Source organism: Pseudopipra pipra, chromosome 17 (genome assembly GCF_036250125.1).
Source record: "Pseudopipra pipra isolate bDixPip1 chromosome 17, bDixPip1.hap1, whole genome shotgun sequence".
Classification (NCBI taxonomy): Eukaryota; Metazoa; Chordata; class Aves; order Passeriformes; family Pipridae; genus Pseudopipra; species Pseudopipra pipra.
Window position 1 is genome coordinate 13,985,941 of NC_087565.1, and position 20,604 is coordinate 14,006,544.

The 20,604-nt window shown below is 44.1% G+C and overlaps 1 protein-coding gene across 2 annotated transcripts in view; it reads left to right on the forward strand.

The window, feature by feature from the left end:
• Positions 1-20,604, forward strand: part of MMP24 (matrix metallopeptidase 24) — a 51,220-nt gene that overhangs the window by 12,296 nt on the left and 18,320 nt on the right. For both annotated transcript variants that reach the window (XM_064674309.1, XM_064674310.1), the window contains exons 4-5: positions 120-424; positions 15,503-15,664. In XM_064674309.1, the coding sequence (XP_064530379.1) occupies positions 120-424; positions 15,503-15,664 (467 nt within the window). The remainder of the gene's footprint in view (positions 1-119; positions 425-15,502; positions 15,665-20,604) is intronic.

Consider the following 20,604-nt stretch of genomic DNA (forward strand, 5'->3'; position numbering starts at 1 on the left):
AAAGTACTGTCTGGAAAAAATAAAGACCCTTTGGAAAGGGAAACCCTGTGGCTGTATACTGGTAATAAGTCTCTGATGTATTCTGCAAATTTAAATGTCCCTTCTTTCTCGTTTTACAGCGTACACAACTACACCCCCAAGGTTGGTGAGGTTGATACAAGGAGAGCCATCCGTCAGGCCTTTGATGTTTGGCAGAGAGTGACACCGCTTACCTTTGAAGAGGTTCCTTACCATGAAATTAAAAATGACAGAAAGGAGGCAGATATTATGATATTTTTTGCTTCTGGTTTCCATGGAGACAGTTCTCCGTTTGATGGAGAAGGTGGATTCCTGGCTCACGCTTACTTTCCTGGACCAGGGATTGGAGGAGACACTCACTTCGACTCAGATGAGCCATGGACCCTGGGAAATTCTAATCACGATGGTAAGAGTGCAGGTCATCTTTCACAGCAAGGATAAGTTGGATGCAGACTCACTGACAAGCTTTCAACTAGGAAGTATTTGTTTAGTGGAGCTTTTGCCTCCTGTGCAGTGGTTCAGATGTTTTCTAAAACATGTTTTCTATCTTAAATGGGAAAATAACGTCATTGGTTTGTATTAGTTTGGCTGTGCATGGGTCTGAATTTGAGGAGTGTGTCTGCTTTTACATCTCTCAAGATTTTCGGGCCTTAGTTGCTGCAAAAACAGCTCTGGGAGGGAGAAGGTGAACAGAAGAGTGTTGAAATGGTGTCTCACGGAATACCTACCAAGGGCAATCAGAGTTATTCGTAATGGTGAATAGAAAATTGGGAGTGAAGACATTCGAATGTCAAGTTGTTTTGATCCATACTTGTTTTCTCCATCTGGGATTCCTTCTCCTGTCAGAGGTTGGGGCTGGCTGATTAGTTAAGGAAGACTGATGATTGGGACAGCAGTTTTTATCTCATTAAGCATGAAGAGTTCCTGCTTCTTTCTAACATTATCTTACTCTCTAATGGCAATGAGCACTTTCTGTTCTATTTTCAAACCTTTGATTGAGGATAGTGATGACTTGTAGGAAGTTTTAAGTTCAAAACCAGAATTTCACAGTGGCTTCATAAAATTTCTCTCCAATTTCCACAGTCACGGCGATTTGGAGAGAACAACGTGTCTTTCAGCCTGTAGGGATTCAAAGTCATGTTTAAGGATATGATAAGGACTGGAAGTTTACTTGGACTGTAAATACTGACTTGATTTTTAAACTGTATAAAAACATAGTAGTGTTATTGTGCCCATGATGTCTAAGGACATGTGCAGAGGTGATGTCTTGCATTAGGCCAAACAGTGTAGTTTGAAAAGAAGAAAAGCTTTCAGGCACACAGACACCTTCAGGCCTGCCCTAAAAGTGGCAGCTTGCTTTAAGAATGGATTGCAAATTGAGAAAATCCCTCAGATCGTCTTTGACAGGAAGTGGAGCTGTCAGGTTCAGTGTGGGAATGCTAATTGGTAGGAAAGCAGAAATTAGAGAGAAATAATGTCTCCTGGCATGTTTAAATGACTAGATGAGATGTAGGCTGAGAAAGAGAGAGTTATAGCCTGTGGGATGGGGAGGGGGGAGAGTGTGGAGAGCGTGGGAGGTTATAGTGTGACAGAGAAGCAGTCTTGCTGTCCTGAAATGTTAGGAATTGTTATTCCTGGGTTTGGGGCTGAAGGGAAGTTCATAGGTTTCCCTCCGGGATCAGGAGTGACAGAGACCTTGTGAGAGCTGCTTTTGCAGCAGCAAGGTGTGTTTGTGCTGTGTCAGTGGTCTGTGCCAGTTCAGTCTGTGTTTAGTAGTTGTTTGAGGTCAGCTATGGGGTGTGGGGTGAGGCCCTTGTGCTGGATATGACTTCCCAGGTAAGCCCAAGTGTGAGACCTGGCAGTGCTGGTGTCTGGGAGAGAAGGTCCTTACAGGTAGGTGGAAGGGAAGGTTTTGACAAGTTGTAGTTGTTTTTTCTATTCTCATTTGCTGCACAAAAGGCTTCCATCTGGGATAAACTTAGCAAGGTTGAGAGGCGGCTTAAAGACTGGGAGGGATGGTCCTGGGGAAGTTTTTAATGGCTGGGTGGGATGTGCTAACATCACTAGATTACATGATCACTCTTTTGAGGAGTTTTTTGAGTGTAGTTTTTAGGATGGTGTTTGAGAGCAATGCATACAATGAGTAGAGAGTCTGTCTTTTTATGAAAGCTATTTCTTTTGCTATTCTTATCCATGTGGCTCTTTCAAAAACATGATTTATTTCTCTGATGTGCTGAGTGACTGTCATGAGTGGTGTCCTCAAAATGCATGAATTGGTATTTGAGGGGGCTGGTGTGCACTCTTGAGTGTGAGATTTCCGTTCCAGAGGATGTCATTTGTGTATTTGTTTTCAGATAACTGTGCTGTATAGACTGCAGGGACTCTTAGACAGTCACCAGCAAGGATTTTGAGAATGGGGTCATATTTGTCCCCTCCACCTGGGGGACATGCTGATTGTAGGAGGGGAATTTGGTGTGTTGAGGATGACAGGGGCAAGGCTGTAGTTGGAGCATTATAGATGTGTTGTGTGAGGAACTGGTGAGGAAATTGCCTGCATTCTTAGCCTTTGTGTGGAAATGTGAAGCTGTCCTGCCTCCTCACTGGGTGACCCAGGCCTCTCTAGGGAGGGGTTTCCTTCTGTTGCACTATTCCTTGTCGTTGGAAGTGTAGGTAGCTTCGGTTTCCCACCTCTGATGTTTTTAATTGAAATGCTGTTAGCAGGGCTTAAAAAGTTTCTTCTTGGTCAGAGATTTCCTGCTCAGTTCACTGCTTTTTTTCGTTGAAAATAAGGTATTAGTGGGGACAATATTGTCTGTTTAATAGAAAGTATTTCCTTAAACACGGTCTTACTTGTCCTTGTGATATGTGTTTTGGGGCAGTGGGGTTGATCTGTCTGGAACTGAAGAAGTCTCTTGGTGAAAGAATGAGAAACCCCTACCAATAGGTCACTAGTAGATCTCATTTATTCACATGCTAAAGAGGAACTGTTTTGGCCATTCAGTATCTGTTCAATGGTTATAAAAATCTTAAGATTGAAGTAACAATAGTATCTTTACACCAACCCACAAGATATCACTGTTTAAAAAGTTCCATTCCTGACAAGAATTAGTTGAAAGGATAATTTGAGCAACCTGCCTTGTAGGTCTCTTGGCCTCAGAATTGTGAGGGTAAATCTCCTGTTTGCAGAGCAGGATGCTGAAACTGGTGCTGTAGGTCCTTCACAATATTTAGCTGATCTCTTTATCCATATAGTTTTGTTACAAACCACTTCAAACAGAAGCTTTGCTTTTGTTGGTCTGCATTTGTTACACTGTACTGTGGCACCTGCAGAGTTTGTCCATCCGTGTTTGGATGAAGCTGTCACTCCACAGAAGAGCTGCTTTGGAGTCTTCACTGACAGTGCAAATTATATAGATAAAAGTGAAACATTTCACATGAAATCTCATCCAGTCAGGAAAAGTAAGAATGATTTGAACAGATCTTTCTGTGCAAGCAAACCAGAGGATTTATATGTGGAGAATGTGGTGTATCCTGAAAGCTTCTGTCTTGTAAAGATGCCTCCTGGTAATCCACTGGGGTTCACTGGCAATTTTATCAACCCACTTAGTGGATCATTAGTTGGGATTTATATACTTATTATCATTTTGCGTGGTCATTATTATACTGATTTTGCCCTTGTGGACAGCATGGCCATTACCATGTCCCTTAGAATTATTATTATAATTATACTGGCTCTGATGCTGCGGGTTGTCTTTTGGAGCCCATGGTAACAAGGACACATGCACCAACACTTGGAGCTGCCTCCTCTGGCATTCTCATAAGCAAGCTGTGGAAGATTAATTTAGATAATCTTATGATGAGGATGGACAAAACCAGGTGGGAAGTTGAACTCCTGGAGCAGCCCTTACTAACTGGGCTCATGGGATACAGAATTCATTTGTTTTTAGATGATGGTGTCGATGGGAGCAGCTAGAAGCAGGAAGCAGGAAATCGGAATTTGAAGGGATAAAGGCAACTCAGAGAAGTGATATGGCAAACAAGATGCAACTGAAAAAGAGGAGAAGGGTGGTTTTACATTTAGAGATAAATCATCTACACAACCACACAGGGGATCATACAGGGGATCTCTCTCCCTTGGCACCTCGGTGTCTCATCTAACCTGGCTAAAGCAGAGGTGATGCATGAAATGCATTAACTGACCAAATCAAGTATTTCCTAGCCTTTATATGAAAATAATAATTAGATATGTATGTGTCTCCAAAAACAAGCTGAAAAGGAATCCAGAATGACAGAAAGTTTAACTATCCACGTTACACATGACAGCTCTTACACACCTCTGACAACTCGAACATTAGTTTAATCCAGGTTAATTACAGGAAGTAAATTTTAATCTCCAGTTTAATATTATAAATAGTATCAGTAATAATCCCAGGCAAATCTTCTTCATGGTATTTTAAAAGTAAAAAACCATTGCTGTTACATGTGTAGTCAACACCATACCACTAAATCTGTGGTGTTTGCAACCCCCTATGGGTATATTAAAGAAATTTTTTAATATCAAAGCAAGGTAAGAACTGAGATATGAAGATGACCAGATTTTATTTCTTTCAGCATGCCCAGAGTCCCTAATACCCTCTCTATCATCTGCTTGTGTAGCATTGTAGGTGGGAGTGTGCCCAGGGGCAGCTTCTTCTTGGAATAACCCCCCAGCTGACAAGTTATTTCTGTAGCAATTGTAGTGTAACTCAGCTTCACATGGTGTGATCATTTTGCAGATCACAGGACTCACCTTGCAGTACCTCTCTTCCACTGCACAGCTTCACACCTGTACCAGGTTCTCTCTGTGAGTGTAGGATGACCACTCTGATGGTTTTCTAGATGTTGGCAAGAAATGCTGAGCTTTGCTTGCAGCAAGTGAACAAATCTTACAGTCAAAAAACAAATGTGTCCCCCATAGATCCCAGTGTGTTCCTGCAGAAGCTTCTCTGGAAAGCTTCCTATTCAGGATTTCTGAAGGAAAGCAGCCAAAAAATGTGCCCTGTGTGCAAGACGCTGCCAGCACCGGTGCGGGAGATGGGACCTCATGGGTCACATTCAGTGCTAAATCATGCAGAAGTTCTGGAGGAAAAGGGCCTGAACCACCTTCTGGGAAGGTTCTGTCAGTCACCAAGGAGAGGAACTAGAAGCTTTTTCTCTGTGATTCCTTCACTAGCATTGTTCCAGTGGACATCTACCTGAACAACAGAGCAAGCGCTCCTGAATCCACCATCTGGACATGGCATATGTTCAGGAACCTGAGCAGGCTTTCAGAACAGCCAAATACTGTCTGAGCTTACTAATGGGAATGTTCAGCAAGGATTTCAGTGAGAAAACTTTGATTAGGGTGGCTAATTTTGGAGTTTACTGACAGCCTATAGTACCTGTTGGGAGGAGGGGCATTGGTAGCTTAGAGCTGACGTTTAATCTGCTGGTTAGTGTTCAGAGTAGTGTCTTCACTGGAGATCTATCTACTGTTTTCTGTCCTGGCACTATTAATATCACAAATTTTCTTGATTCTTGGGACATTTGTATCCCTGTTCCTAAAGATGGGATCCTGTCTCTCACCTTACATTTGCAGTGGAGTTCAGTTGCACAAGCACAGGCATTTAGCCAAGCTTTGAGAGAGCCACTCTCCTGTAACAGCTTGGGCTGTTCTTTTTACAAATCTGATGCACCAAATTAATTTGAGCTTGAACCTGGATGTCCTGGTACTCTTTTTGTTCTTGCCATGAATACAAAGTTCTTAAAATTGCCCAGGCACCTATGGATTTTCTGCCACAGCAGCTCCTGTGCTTGTGGTCTGTACCATTAGACCTCTGACCTGTGGCTTTGTCCCTTTGGTCCATCTTGGATGCCTTAGGGAGGATGTCCTGTGCTTCTGATACTTGTTGCCTTTACTGTCACTTCTGAGTATGTGCCTCTCCTCACCCATCTTGAATACCTCAGAAGACATTAGAGATACAATATGGAAGGTTTCTTCTGTACAAATGCAGTTACTGAGCAATATCCTTATATTTTATGGACCGTATCTAGCTAGAACAGGCTGTTCTCCAGACTGTCCCAAGGAATAGGTGTATGGCTTTCCCTGTTCAGATTCCTGGATCATGGAGGGATGAGTGTCTTTCAAAGCCCTAAATAATTTGACCTCAAAAGAGAAACAATTCAAGGACCATGCTTTTCATTCTCAGCTGCTGGAGCTGCAGACTCGTGCTCTGGGTCTCCAGGGAGATGCTTTAGGTCTCCACTCGGTTTGAATTCCACACAGGGCATTTTGCACGTGCTTCCTCCCATCACTGTCATGGTTTTCCCACCACCTCTTACTGTTTCTTCCCTTTTGAACCAAGGAAGAGTTGAAGTGGCCTCAGTGTGAACCAGATAAGGGAATGTATGTAGCCAAATGGTGTTTGTCTTTTTCTGCCTTTCTCCTGGTCTGGTTTGCCTTAGAGCTGCCTCACCTCTTGAGCCCAAATGAAAGAGTAGGTGGAGATGGGTGGCTGGGGCAGGAAAAAGGGCTGCTGTCCTTTTAGCTTGAGGATGCACATCTTGATCATAAAACCACAGCAGAACTATTGTATGTCTGCATTCTGGGCAGAGTTTTATTTCTTCAGACCTCTGCCTTCCATTCTCCTTGCCTTCCCCCCCTCGCTCTTTGTCACTGTTTTAATCCAGAAAGCTTTTATTGTTCCATAGCTGAATCTTTTTGCAAAGCCTTCTTCACATTTGCCATCAGTGCAAGTTGAAACAAGTAATGTTTTGAGAATGGAGTGTGGTGTTTGGGGTCCTCAGTGCATGAAGGGTGTCGGCAAACTGGGAAGAGTCCAGTGCAGGAACACTGAGGTGATAAAGGATCAGAGCAAGAGGAAACCAGGGACAGTGGGCTTGTTCAGCCTAGTGAGGAGGAGGAGGATGGGGAGGAAGCGTCTATAGCAGTCTTCCACATGAGATCTTATGGAGAGGACAGAGCCCACACTCTTCTTGGAGGTGAACAGAGAAGGGAACAAAAGGCAACGGGCACAGGGCACAACAAGGAAAACCCCAGCTGGGCATAAGGTAAAACCTTCTTCACCAGCACAGTGGTACAACCCAGAGGTTACCCCTGCAGAGGATGCGGGCACTCCATCCTTTTGGAGTGTCCTGAGCAACCTGATGTCGTTTTGAGATTAGCCCTGCTTGAAGCAGAGAGGTAAACTTGGTGGCTTCCAGCCATGCCTTTCAATCTACGTTTTTCCATAATTCTTTAGCGTTGCCAAACAGACAGAATTTTAGTTCCTAGAACTTAGGGCCAAACTGCAGTTACTTCTCGTGGCAACTCTGAGCCATAACAAGGTATTCAGCTCATAAAATTCTCTTCTTCTGTCACCCTTCTAAAAACAGAAATCTTTTAATATTGAGATCTTTCATGAGGGAGGACTGGTGATGCTTATAGGTGCATAAAAAGTATTTTTTGCCAGATGTTTGATCCTTTTGAACCCCCTCTGCTTGTTACATTTTTTTTTTTAAGTCCCAAATGTACAAGGTTTCTGTGAGCACTCACTAGATTAATCCTATAAACATGGAACATATGTTAGGATATCTAACAGATTCCCTAATATTAAGGGGGATGTGTAAGTTGTTTTTTTTTTCCCCCTGGTCAAATAGTTCTTTGTTATCAAAGAATTCCAGGTGTTTCCAGTCACTTTGGAAACATTGCTGGCCAAACATTCTTCATCCTGTTTGATTTGTTTAATTACAATTGTGTTGTTTTACGTGGAGGGAGGGAGCTAAGAGGAATGCAAAGTATCCAGCTGTTGCTTTCTTTTTTTCTCTGAGATTAGTGTTGGTATCCACTTTTCCAGGTTGATTCTCTATTATCTGCTTGCACTCCCCTTACCTGACTTGTCCAGGTGCAGTGCCTGCTTGCTGGGAGGAAATGCAGCTTCCCTTAACCCCTGTACCTTCACCCAGCATGTTGCCAGAATTTGGTAACCTTTTCTCTTTGATTAATTCTTGTTTCTTCTGCGTTTTGCTTTGCTTTCTGCCTCATTTCTTTCTTATTTAACCACTTTTTCTCATATTCATTTTCTATGGAAATACTGAGGCCAGCAAAGACAACCTTTAAAACAATACCAATATCAATAATATCAATATAATGAATAAATGACGACACAGAACCCATATAATCTTTGTGCTGTTTGGCTGTTAAATACATTTTTAATTTTCTTTCTCTGATTTCTCAGGTACAGAACATCTCCACATCTAAAGAGTTTTGTTCTAACAAATGACATTTTGAATCCATCATTGTTTTTCAGGCTTCTGACACTGTTGTTGAAAACGAGCATCAGCATTTTTCAGAATGAAAAACAGAACTGCCTTGAAGTTACTCGTGTGTCCTTTAATGCAGAAGATGTTATCTGAAAGACTTTCATAGGGATGTTGGAAGTCAAGTGGGGCGTAAATTGTATTAAAATTTCAATTTATTCTCTCAAGCCTTTTTTATGATACATCACCAGGTCATGCTGTTGCTCAGTACTTTGTTCAGTGAAGACCAGTTCAGTGTTTAGTCTTATCACTGGTTCCGTCCTGTGTCTGCTTAGAGAGACTTGACCCCATGAGCCAGAGTTCTCTTAAATCATTTGCTAATGCTGAACCCAGTTTGAGCAAACACACAGACACATGGTTTCAAGAGAGGCAGCCACAGCAAAAAGAAATCAAATCAGGCAGCTTAAATCAGCAAGTTTGAGATTATAGCCCTGTCATGTCAACCCAAAGGTGAGGAGAGGAAGCCCATCAGCACACGGCGAAGATTCCTGACTTCACCTTCCTCCTCTTCACCCCTGGACAGCATCTCTGTAAGTAGTGCTTTCTTTTGGTGTGTTTGCTGTCATTTTACAAACACAGAAATGGCTTTACAGTAGTGCTGTGCTAGTGCAGGCTGGATTTTAAAGCTTGGCAATTTGACAGTGCTAGTTATTGATTATAGCTGAAAGAGTCATCTGCAAATTCCACTTTCAAAGCAGTGTACTTGTAAATACACCTGATATTCACAATGTTCTATAAAAAAATATTAGCAATTTCATGTCAGTAGTTGTTCAATACACAAAGTATGAATATATTTATATAAGTATTTGGAATCCTATTGATTTTTGTATAATCAAAGTATTTTCCTTCTTTCCACACAGAACGAGATACTCTGGGTTTCATAGGAAGGAGTCAGAAAGGATCAAAATGATGTGTCATTCCCTTAAAAAGGAAGAAAAAAAAACCCTAACTGTGAAAAAAACAGGTCACAAGAATCAAGGTGAGCCAAAAAGTCTCTTTTTGCCACTTTTCTTTATAAAGCAGAAACACATGATGTGAAACAAGCCAAAATGCAGCAGTGTCTTTAGTAAACTTGCTGCCTTCCACTTGCTGAAGGGAGGAGGAATAAAATAACAGGCCTTCATGAAGGAGAAAAAAAAGAAAAAGAGATGAATCATTGAAAAAAGTTTGCTGGTCATTGCAGGCAGAGGTGGACTGTAGCATCAGCAGGGAAGTGACACCCAGAACTCTGGATTTTGACACACACAAACAGCAAAAGTTGTTTAAATTACCTTTTCTTTTCTCTCCTGATTCTGAAGAAGAGCTCAGGACTTGAAGACAGTTTGACTTCTCTGCCCAGATCCACCCAGAATACCACTTTGAGGGGAGGTCTCTTACAGCCCAGCTCTCTCGTGTCTCAGTCCTGCTCAGTCTTTACAGCCCCATCAGGAACCTTCCATGTCAGGGGAGGACAAAGACAGAAAACCTCCTGTCCTAGGTAGAGAACACCCTCTTTGTGGCACAGAGCTGCTCTCACAGCTTCCAGAGCAGTACTTTCTCTGTTGCCAGCACCAGGAGTTAAATATCATTTCAGACTGATTGGTAGGAAAGAATCCCAAATAGCACAAACTGGTTTGTATTCACACTGCCTGTACCAGGACCTGAGATTTTTTAGTTACCTTCCAGTTGTTCCACAGCTGGGTTAAAACTGAATTCTGTCTGTAGACCCTGCTGTGTTTAAATACTTTTAAAATATAAACAATAGCTTCTTTTCAAGACTGATGGAATGAAAGTCATATTTCATGTTTTTATGAGTTTTTTTCATTTCTTTGCTGCTTTACCATCCGTTTTACCAAATTCTATACTGGTATAGGCAAATAGAAATTTTCCTTTTGGGATTAGTAGTTCTTTGATATGGAATCATTTAGGGAATTGCAGCCTACACTTGTGAAAGATAAGGGTAAATTTTTCAGCAGAACACTCATGTTCCACTGACTGTCAGGCTGCTGAGCCAGCTGAAGTATCACCACTGCCCCTCTCTCTGGCTGCCCACTCTGCCAGTTTTGGCCTCACCATTCCAGACAATTAGTTTATATTTTTGCTCTGAGTTTCTGCAGGAGATTGTCCTCATGGTGCCATCTGTGGATGTCAGAGAAAGCACAGCCTGCACCATTAGTGAGGTGTATAGCACAGCTACCACCCTGGTTTGCACGTGGCCTTTTGAGGACAATAAGGCAAATTATGTTTCATGATGGTTGGTAACATAATGCAGTTCTTTGACCTTCTGCAGTCACTTGGTCTCGTGGAGATGGTTTAATGTGGCTGTGGTACAATTGCTGTTAAGACTGCAGGTTATCACTCCTTCTTTCTCCAGTGAAGCTGTTCAATCATTCTTCAGTTTTCATTAATTCTTTAGGATGCATCATGTTCATTGCTACACTTATAACAGTTGCTTCTGAACAAAATGACACCTGTATTTCTTTTTAACACATATTTTCTTCCTTTCTAGGTAAAGAAGCTGTTTTCCACCGAACTCCAGAATTCCACAGAACAGCATCATCCCTTCTTCAAGGCCTTCAGAGCATCCAGAAGCTTTCTTTGAGCAGAGTGTGTTGTGGGGGTGAATGGAGGAGCACACACAGATCACATGTTCTTCTGTTGGACAGGTCAGACCCACCAGGTCTGAAGATGCCAAAACCAAGGCATAGCTTAGAGTAGCCCTAAAGCTTCTTTAAGTTGTGCTTGGAAAACAGTTGTGTCTACATGGCTGTTGGAGTGGGAGTCATTTTAGTGTGTTTAAAGCATGTTTAGTTCACACCATCTTTTCTGTAATTACCAAGGCATGCTATTGTCACACACAACCATCTGATTTCTTCAGTATCATTCTTACTTCAATAAAATTTCAAAATATAACCTTTATATGTCTTCTTAATTATGTTTGAGTAAACTGCAATAAGTAGATGTGTTGGCACAGTGATACAGTTCATAAAGTATAAAATTTACATGACAAAGAGCAGAGATTCACAGGTGCTTTTCTCTTACTAATCAGATATCCAGTATTATTTGTATTTCTTTTGTCTTAGAAGCTGTGTCCTGGATTCACACTCCCCTGTGCCAGGTGCTCTCCAGAGCACACACTCCTTACAGCTCCATGTACAGCTCAGGGATAAATGCTGGTGGTAATAAGTGATATCACAGCACTGCCATAATAGCTGTGACCTGTTCCTGTGAACTGGCAGGCATTTCTGGGAGTGGCTCAGCCAAATATATAAAACATTTTGATATGGATTTTCACAATACAATGAATGAAGCTGTACAAAAAGGCTTCACAAAGAATAACCTGTGACAAAATGTGTTACCCGACTGAACAGCCATTTGTTCTGGATGAAGATCCAGCAATCATGAGGGGTGGAGTATGTGAGTAGAAGGAAGATCATACATAACTCAGTTTATCTGTGACTCTGGCATTCTCTGTGTTGTTGCAATAAAGCCATGTGTTTCTGAACTCTGCAGGGAAAGGTAGAATATTACAATTTGAGAGTTCTTTACCAAAGAAATGAGTTTGATGTGGGATGTGCTTGGGAGGAGGCTTCTTCCTTCTGAGAACAGAAGGGTGAGGGGATGAAACAGTGGTGAGAAATTTTTGGCCAGGGCAGGGAGCAGAAGGAGCAGGAGCTGTGTCTGCCACTGCCATTCTACTGCCTTTCAGCAAAGGCAAATGAGAAGCAACCACTTCTACTGAGAACCAAGGCATTTGTAGAGAGCCAAGAGGAGCTTCTTGTCCTGCTTCTTGTAGAGGTCAGTTCATTTCCTAGAAATTCTCTTGAGCTCTACTTCATCTGCTGCAGCCACTGCCCCCAGCACATGACTGCTCCAGTTTGGGTGGCCTCCTGGCCATGGAGGAGGATAGCTTTTCCACTCCAGTGTTGACCTGCCCTCTGTGGCTGTGCTGGAACTGGGAAGGTTCATTTCCTAGTGAGTTCTTAACCTCTAGATGCAAGGAGGTTCCCCAGCCAACATTTTCCATGCTCTGTGGCATCTTCACACACCACTGCCAGTCAAAATGGTGATTTAAAACTGGACAGAAGCAGCTGTTTTCCACATCTGTTTGTATTTCCAGGTACAGGTATTTCATAAGGATAGCTGGGAAAAGGGGTGTTTCTGTGGAAGAGCTGGTTGGAATGACCAGCATGGATGTTGAGGTACTTCCTCAGGAATGAGCCTTCATCTTTCTGGGCTTGCTGATCATCTCAGAACTCTTCTTGGTTGTCTCACTGGTGATCAAGGAGCCAACAAAGACAGGTGATCTGCAGAACTATTGGGTATTGTGAAGATCAGTAGCATCCTTGGCTGCAGTAACCATGAGATGGAGGAGTTCAGGCTGTGTGTCAGAGGGGTTGATATGAGGTCAATACTGTTTAATATCTTCATGAAATTGTATCAGTGATGCAGCAGAGTGCACATTAGCAGGTTTGAAGATGATAGGAAACGTGGAGGAGTGGTTGATAGACTGCCCGGTGATGCTGTCATTGAGGGGCTGGAGGAATGGACCTTCCCCAGGTTGAAGGCAAGCAAAAAGAAATGCACAACCCTGCACCTGGGCTGTGTTGGTGGCCCACAGACTGGGAAGAGCTTTGCAGAGAAGGACCTGGGGGGTCCTGGTTGACACCAAGTTGAACATGAGTCAGCAATGTGTCTGTGCAGCACAGAAGGCCAACAGCACCCAGGGCTGCCTTGGGAAGAGCATTGCCAGCAGGTCAAGCAAGATGATCCTTCCTTTTTACTCAGCACATCTGGAGTATGAGGCTTCCCAGTACAAGAAACTTGATATTTAAAACCTGACAGGACAACCTGCTTTATCTGACCTTGCTTGAGCTGGGGTGTTGGACTGGACAATCTCCAGAGGTGCCTTCCAGCCTCAACCATCCTGTGAGCCTGTGGGATTCATTTTCCAGCTGTAAAGTGGACTGGTGTTTGTTTTGGGCTGAAACAAGTGATTGAAAGCTATTTGAAACTAATTTAACTTAAGATAGTGTCTGATCTCATGCTCCTGATAAAGGTTTAGCACATGGAGACAAATGACTTACATAGATTTATATGTAGGTTTACATAGACATGAGTTCCAGACATTTGCACTGCAAATACTGCAGATACTTCAGCAAGGAGGAAAATACCACCAAATTGGTGAGGGAAAATGTCCCTGGCAGTGGCACATGCACAGCCCATGAGTCCATGGTAAACGATGAGAAGAGTCTCATGAAAGTCAGCTCTGTACTGAGTGACCTTTACCATGGACTTCCACGTGTGAGTAGTTGTGGGCGCAGTGAAAACGGTGATTTCATGAGTATTTAAGTGATACAGGAGAGTAAGTCTATTTAATTTGTAACAGGACTTCGAGTCTCTGAGTCCCATTTGGAAACTGGGGGCATCTTCTAAGCTTGAGTGTTTTCGAAAACCCGTGAAGAGTGATCAGTCCTCCAAACTTTACCATAAAACCACTTAATGCATTTTATACTACACTGTTGGACATTTTATTGACTTGTTCTGCACACATCAGATTTTTCAGCAACAGGTGAGAAAAATCCCCCTTTGGATTTCCTGAATACATAAATTCTGGAATTTTACATCCGTATAAGGCTAAATGTTAGCCTGCACATGGTTTTGGATGCTTTCATTTGAACAAATTTATTTGAAGTGCATTTGTATATTTTAACATGTCTTGCACGTTCAGATTCTTTCACCCTCCAACTCAAATGTTTGGTGTGATGTGTGTGGCCAGGGGAGCCCTGTTTGGTGCTGACTTCAGGTATCTTGAGATGCTGCCAAAGCTCCCTGCTGTGAAGACTTGCAGACCCCTCAACCTGTGTTGTCACATTTTTATGAATAAAAGTGGAGAAATAACTATTTAAAGAGTGGAGATGGTTCTCCATGAGTCACTGTTGCAACTCCTGTCCTAGGGAGAGCTCAATTCTGTGCACAGAACTGAGCTTTGGTACCTCAGGTTCAGTTTGGGGATGTGGGGAATGGAGAAATGTTGTTTACAGATTCTGCAGAGGAGCCACTGAGCTGCCACTGACAACTGTCTTCCCCTGTGTCTGATTGCAAGTGCTCTTGGTTTGTGCCTTGCCAAAGGAAACAAAACCAGAGGAGCCTGAATTCAGGCTGAACTGTGGGCTCAGACTTTTTATTGGCATCAGGAGGCTCTTAGGTCAGGCCTTGTTGGCTGTGTCTTCATCCCTCACACGGCATTGCCTGTGTCACCTCCCATGTCAAGGTGCCCTCACGGAGTAGGACATCCAGGGACCACACTAGATCAAGGAGATGGGGGTCCCAGATCCGTGGACTGAAGAGGAATGTGTGCCTGTAGAGTTGAAGGTACCCCTTCTTCGCTGCACTCCTTCCAGCTTCTGCACCAGAGAGGGCTCCTCTTCCTGTCAGAACTGTGTCCCTTCTTTCCTCCTCCCTCCTGTCCCCACCACTGGGATCCAACCCAACCTTTCCCTGTGTGGCTCTGCCTCCTGCAGGATGGGTACCAGTGCTCAGCTCTTCCTGCAGACATGGCAGTGCCAGGGGTCCAGCAGGGTACAAGTGTGTTGAGGGGCCTGTGCTGGAGGAGATGGGGCTGCCCCAGCCCCACTACAGGTGGGACAGTGGGTGTTATCCCAATCTTCTCTGCCCTCCCTCCTGCCTTGCCAGGTGCCTTACAGATCTCCCCTAGCATTTATTGGTCCAGGTCAGATCAGAGCACAGCACCAGAGGACCCAAAAGGGGCACAAAGCACCTGCTGATTATCAACCCCTGTTGATTATCGGACTGGCCGTGCTCTCACCTCTCCTGGCAGCACCCAGGGGAGGAGCCAGTGGTATCAGTGATGATTTTGTTGGCCATTTTCTGTAAACTCTATACCAAAGAGTCTACGGTCAGTATCCGTTCACTCCAGGCCGGCCTGTTTTATCTGGTCATGGGTGCTCAAGGGCACATTCTGTGACAGTGACTGATCTGTGCAGACTTTTGGGATTGAAACCATCTCCAGGAGCTGACCCTGGCACTGTGACCTGCTTGTGCAGTCAGAGAGCAAAGCATTTGCTTCTTGCTTTAAGAGTAGGAAGGTCCTGGGCTTGGCTCAGGCTGTGGCTGTGCACTAACCTGGCTGTCCTTCCTTCCGCAGGGAACGATCTCTTCCTGGTCGCGGTCCACGAGCTGGGGCACGCGCTGGGGCTGGAGCACTCCAACGATCCCAGTGCTATCATGGCTCCTTTCTACCAGTACATGGAGACACACAACTTCAAACTGCCCCAGGATGACCTCCAAGGAATTCAGAAAATCTATGGTGAGCAACCCTATCCGCTCCTCTATTTGCACCAATTAGTCCCCAGAATTCCTGCAGCTGGTGGGCTGGATTTCCTGCCATAGCTGAGGGGGGAACTGTTTAAAGCTCTTGATCCAGGACTAAGTACCAGATGACTGTCCCAGTGGTGGTATCCTTGCACAAGTCAGCATAACCAAATCTCTGTGATCCCACTGCTGCTCCGTGCCTCACAGAGTCCCCACATCAAGGAGCACCAAAAAGGGAAAAACAGACTATTACTGAACCCAAGGTTTGTCCATTAGGAACAGCCAGTGCAAAAAAAGGGAAAGAATGCAAAGAGCGTGGAACATCAAGGAAAGGTAAAAAGTATTTACGCACTCTTTTTTTTCTCATTATATAGAAAGTAGGGATAAAAAGTTTGGATCTGCTTAGGGAACACTTTGCTTCTTTTGATCTCCAGCTGAACATGTACAGCATTTGCCACAAAGATCAAGGAAAAGAAAGCAAAGGAGACAAAGAGATTATGGGAGACAACCAAGGGGCTGGAGATGATGTAGTGCCATGTGGTGGGATACCAGGGTGTGAGGACAGGGACTTGCAGAGAATTATTGGTGGAAGGAGACTCTGGGAGCAGAGGGAAATACAGCTTTTAGGAGCCACAGTCAAGGGCAGACTGAGACTAATGGCTACAGTCTGTGACAGCCTGTGAAAAACAGGTTTTGTCAAACATCCCTGATTTGATTCTTTGGGAAAGTACCAGTTTGACAGAGAGGTTATTTAATAAATGTAGGATAGAGCAGCTGTGCAGCATTTGCAGTTGCTGGACAGCTGGAGTCAAATAGTAGCTCCCAGAAGCAGTGGAGCAGATATTATATGAATTAGACATGAAAAAAGTACTTCTAAGGTTGTTGTCAGTGGGAAGGCTGGTGTTTCTAAGGGATTGATGTTGGGGTCAGTGGCAGGCCTGACACCAGTCAACATTGGCATCAGTGATCTGTGAGTGAATTTGAAATTACTTCTAATAGAATTTATGCCAAGATTTGTAAGACTAAAGCAGTGCAGCAAGACTTTAGAGATCTAAACTGTATCTCAGCTGTTTGAGTTGGATTTGGTGTTTATTTTTTGTGACTGGATTGAGAAACTCAAACTTCATTTGTTCAAGTGTAGATGTCTAGAGAAGAGAAGTCTCTTCCTGGACTGGTTTCTGTGGCTCTTGTCTGGGCAATGGGGAAAACCAAGCACTTGTTGAGGGCAGTGGAACCTCGGTGTGAGGCAGATACCCAAAGTCCAACATGTAAAATAACATGGTTTGAAAGACAGCCAGGGGAAAAAGCTCTTCCCATGGGTGGAGCTGAAGATTTCTCCTCGTTGCTCATTCCCAGGATGAAGTTGCTTGGCAGTTGTCCTATGGTGTCATTTAATTATGAATACTTTAACATGGTATATATTCAGATACCTAGGATAACAGAAAGTCTGGAGGGTTATGAAATAAAGTGCTGGGGTAAATGTTAAACTTTCATTAAATAATATACATAAGTATTAAATTTTGAAAGCTGCTAAAATGTCATTGTGCTGTTTCTGTTTTGAAATGTTCATTTAGTTCCTGTGAACTTGGACTAATCAGAAAGAAACCCCCCTAATTTTTTGCTGACAGTGAAAGTGCAATCAAGAAAAATTACTGGTTTCTCTGGTTTCAGATACATTTTTGGAAAGGGAGCAGATAAAGAACTGACAGCCAGGCTGCTTCACTTTTGGGGTTCAAGTCGAGATCAGCTAAGCTGGGACCAGCACTCCCCAAAATGGGGCTCCTGGGACCAGGGGTGGGGGTGGAGGTGCCAGATAAGGCTGGGCAGGGCCATTAAAACCTATCAGTGTCCTCGGGGCCCTGACAATCCATGAGAGCCTCTCCCCAGCTGGGACAGAGCAGAGCTCAGCACTCACCTGTGGCTTGGCAGTGGCACCACAACACTTCCACTTGCTTGTCACCACGTAGGGACATTAAACTTTAGCCACAGGCTGTGTTAGGATTCTCTGTGTGCAATATAATATGCTTAAAATTTTAACTCAGCTGGAAGAGAAGCTGAGAGTTATTAAGAATTTGTTCATTGGCTACTGTGGAATCACATAAAGCTCTTCTCTGAGGCCTTTGAGCTGGAGTGGGCTGGGGATGGTGTTGGGGGTTGTAGAGACAGCTTGTCCTGCGGGCAGAAGGAGCAACTTCTGCAGCCAGAGCTTTGCTTCCCCTGGTAGAGATTTTGGCCCTTAGTACAGAACTACACTCCAAAAAATAAAGCTGTTTAAAATTAGGTTTTGCTCTTATGGATCACAAAGAAATTGTGGAAAATGCAGGTGATGTTTCACCCTGGAACTGGAGATGGGAGAACATAACCCTTCATCTGATCTTCTTACAGCTGGGAAGGGTCTGCTGAAATATCCTTCTTGCAGCTTTAGCAGGAACGTTCAACTGATATATTTTACTTCCACAGTGCCTTGCTGCTTTGACATTCTCTACCATACAGCAGCATGTGCTCAATACATATTATTTAGGAACCTACTAAGCAAAATCAGTCATAGAGCCGCTGTCTTACCTGTAGCATCCTTTTTAAAAAGTAAATTCAATTAAAACTTCACATTTTTCATTTCACTGAAGTTGCTAGAACAAAGAACAGAGGGTCTGCTAAAGCTAAAGTCCATTTTGTCTCCTTTTGAAAATGATGCATTTCAAATGTATTTTATGTTGTATCTGTAATTATCCATTAGAAAAGAAATATGTCTAGATCTGTCTTATAATGATTTGTTGAATTTTTAAGTTATTTTCTGCTGGATTTATTTGAAAAATCACCTAAAGAGACAGTAGGGAATGTGAACTCTTGTTTGTGCTTCAAGCTGATTAGTATAAGGTCAGTGTTTAAAATGTTATTTCCACTTTTGAGCTACTGAGGACAAGGCCATAAGCTCCCTGTGTGTGAGAGAACAGATTGTAAGGCAAGTCAGCAATATTCCAGTCTCCTGAGAGGTGCTTCCTGTAGCATGTTCCTTGACAAAATAAGGAAATATCAGGACTGTTCTTTATATGTGTTTTTCAGAAGGATATCTCCCTCTGTACTTACGTGCCCACGTCCTAAGTGACATGTCCAGGAAGGAATTAAACTGGAAACAATGCCAGTATGTAGGTCCCCTGGATGTCTGTTGAGTTGCCTCTTACCTTGGTCGTGCTGAAGTCAGAGCTGCAGGGGTTGAGAGGATGCTCAGCCATGGCTGTCACACCTGCACAACAGGCTCTCCTGCCCTGACAGGAGGGTGCAGCCAGCTGGGGGTCAGTCTCCTCTCCCAGGTAACAAGTGACAGGATGAGAGGAAACGGCCTCATGTTGTGCCAGGGGAGGTTTAAATTGGATATTGGGGGAAATTTCTTCACAGCAGAGGTGGTCAGCCACTGGAACTGGTGGAGTCACCAGCCCTGGAAATGTTAAAAAAACATGTGGATGTGGCACTTGAGGACATGGTTTAGTGGTGAACATGGTGCTGGGACTCAATGGTCTTAAAGGTCTTTTCCAACAATAATGATTGTGTGATTCCATGATTCTTCACATCCTGCTCTAAGTACTGGTTTGCAGTGGGTGGTGAAGCAGCCTCTCATCTGGGAGTGACTCTCCTGACACTGTTCCTGGGGGGCAGATGTGCAGGGGAAACTCATGTCCACATGTCTGGTTAACCAGGCCATTACCTTCAAGGTCCTTTCAAAGCCTAAGGGAAGGTCTCCTAATCACTCCTAATCACCAGATGATTTAGCCTGGAGACAACCTCAAGGATCTGGGTCATCCCAAATCTCACTGAGGATGTGTCAGCCTCACACATCTTTTGTGCAGCTCAAGAGGAGAGCTCCCAGTCAGTGGACATCCCATGTGGGCTGAGGTCCAGGGCAGTCATGAAACCACACCAGCTCCTGGCCAAGGAACTGGACAACACTAGCTCTGACAGCCTGGGACTAGCAGGGCACAGTGTCTGTGAGCAAACAGCACCTTCATAACCTCCCTCCCCTTTTCCCAATGGCAGCCCACAGGGATCCTTGTGACCTCCAGAGCCTTGTAACCTCCATGTGTGTGTGAGATGGCTTGTGAGGGAACAGCAGAGAGACTGGTGGAGCATCTCTGGGTGGTGACACTGCATTGTGAGTGGGACCACCAGAGCAAGCTTTGCTGTTGTGCAGGACCTGGAAACATGAAGTGTAGGACTGATCTCTGACAATGTCCTCTTGGACATGGAGAGGGAATAGAGTAACATCCAAGACCTCATCTACAGAAGTTGGAAGATCTGGGACTTCTGGATCCGTGCCCTGTGTTGCTGTGCTCCAGGAGGAGAGGGGGGAGGAAAATGCTTGGCATTGGAGCTGGAGGGATGTGCCCTGGTGCCACATCTCTGGCACGTTGCAGAGATACAAGGCCCCCTCTCTGTGTTGCATCACTCCATTTGCACCTTTCCTGCTGTCTAGAGACTCTGTTGGACCCAGCAGGAAACACCAGACTCCAATTCTGGTGCACCCACAGAGCCTCACCTGCCCTATGCCAGGTCTTCATTCCCATTCCTCTGAAAAACAGGGAGGGAGTAACTGCATGGGTCCCTGTGCTGCCCTTGGGCTCCACGTGACACCTGGAGGACTCTGCCAAAGGAGAGGCTGAGAGGGAGCCCATCTCTCCTGGGAGGTTTCTCAGCTGGTGGAGAAGACTGCTGTGTGTTATGGCTGGGCAGGAAATACTTGTCCTATCCTGCAGATCTTTCTGAGTATAGAAAAATGTTCTGGTTTGCAGTGGAGCAGATGTCAGGCTTCTGGAAGTTTTTCCAGAGGGGAACTGGGCTGCAAGCATGACAGCTGACTCATCTTGCAGAGCCCCAACCTCTCATCATTTGCCTGCCCAAGTCTGGGAATTTTGGGCCCAGTTTTCTGGCACCCAAAGCAGAGGA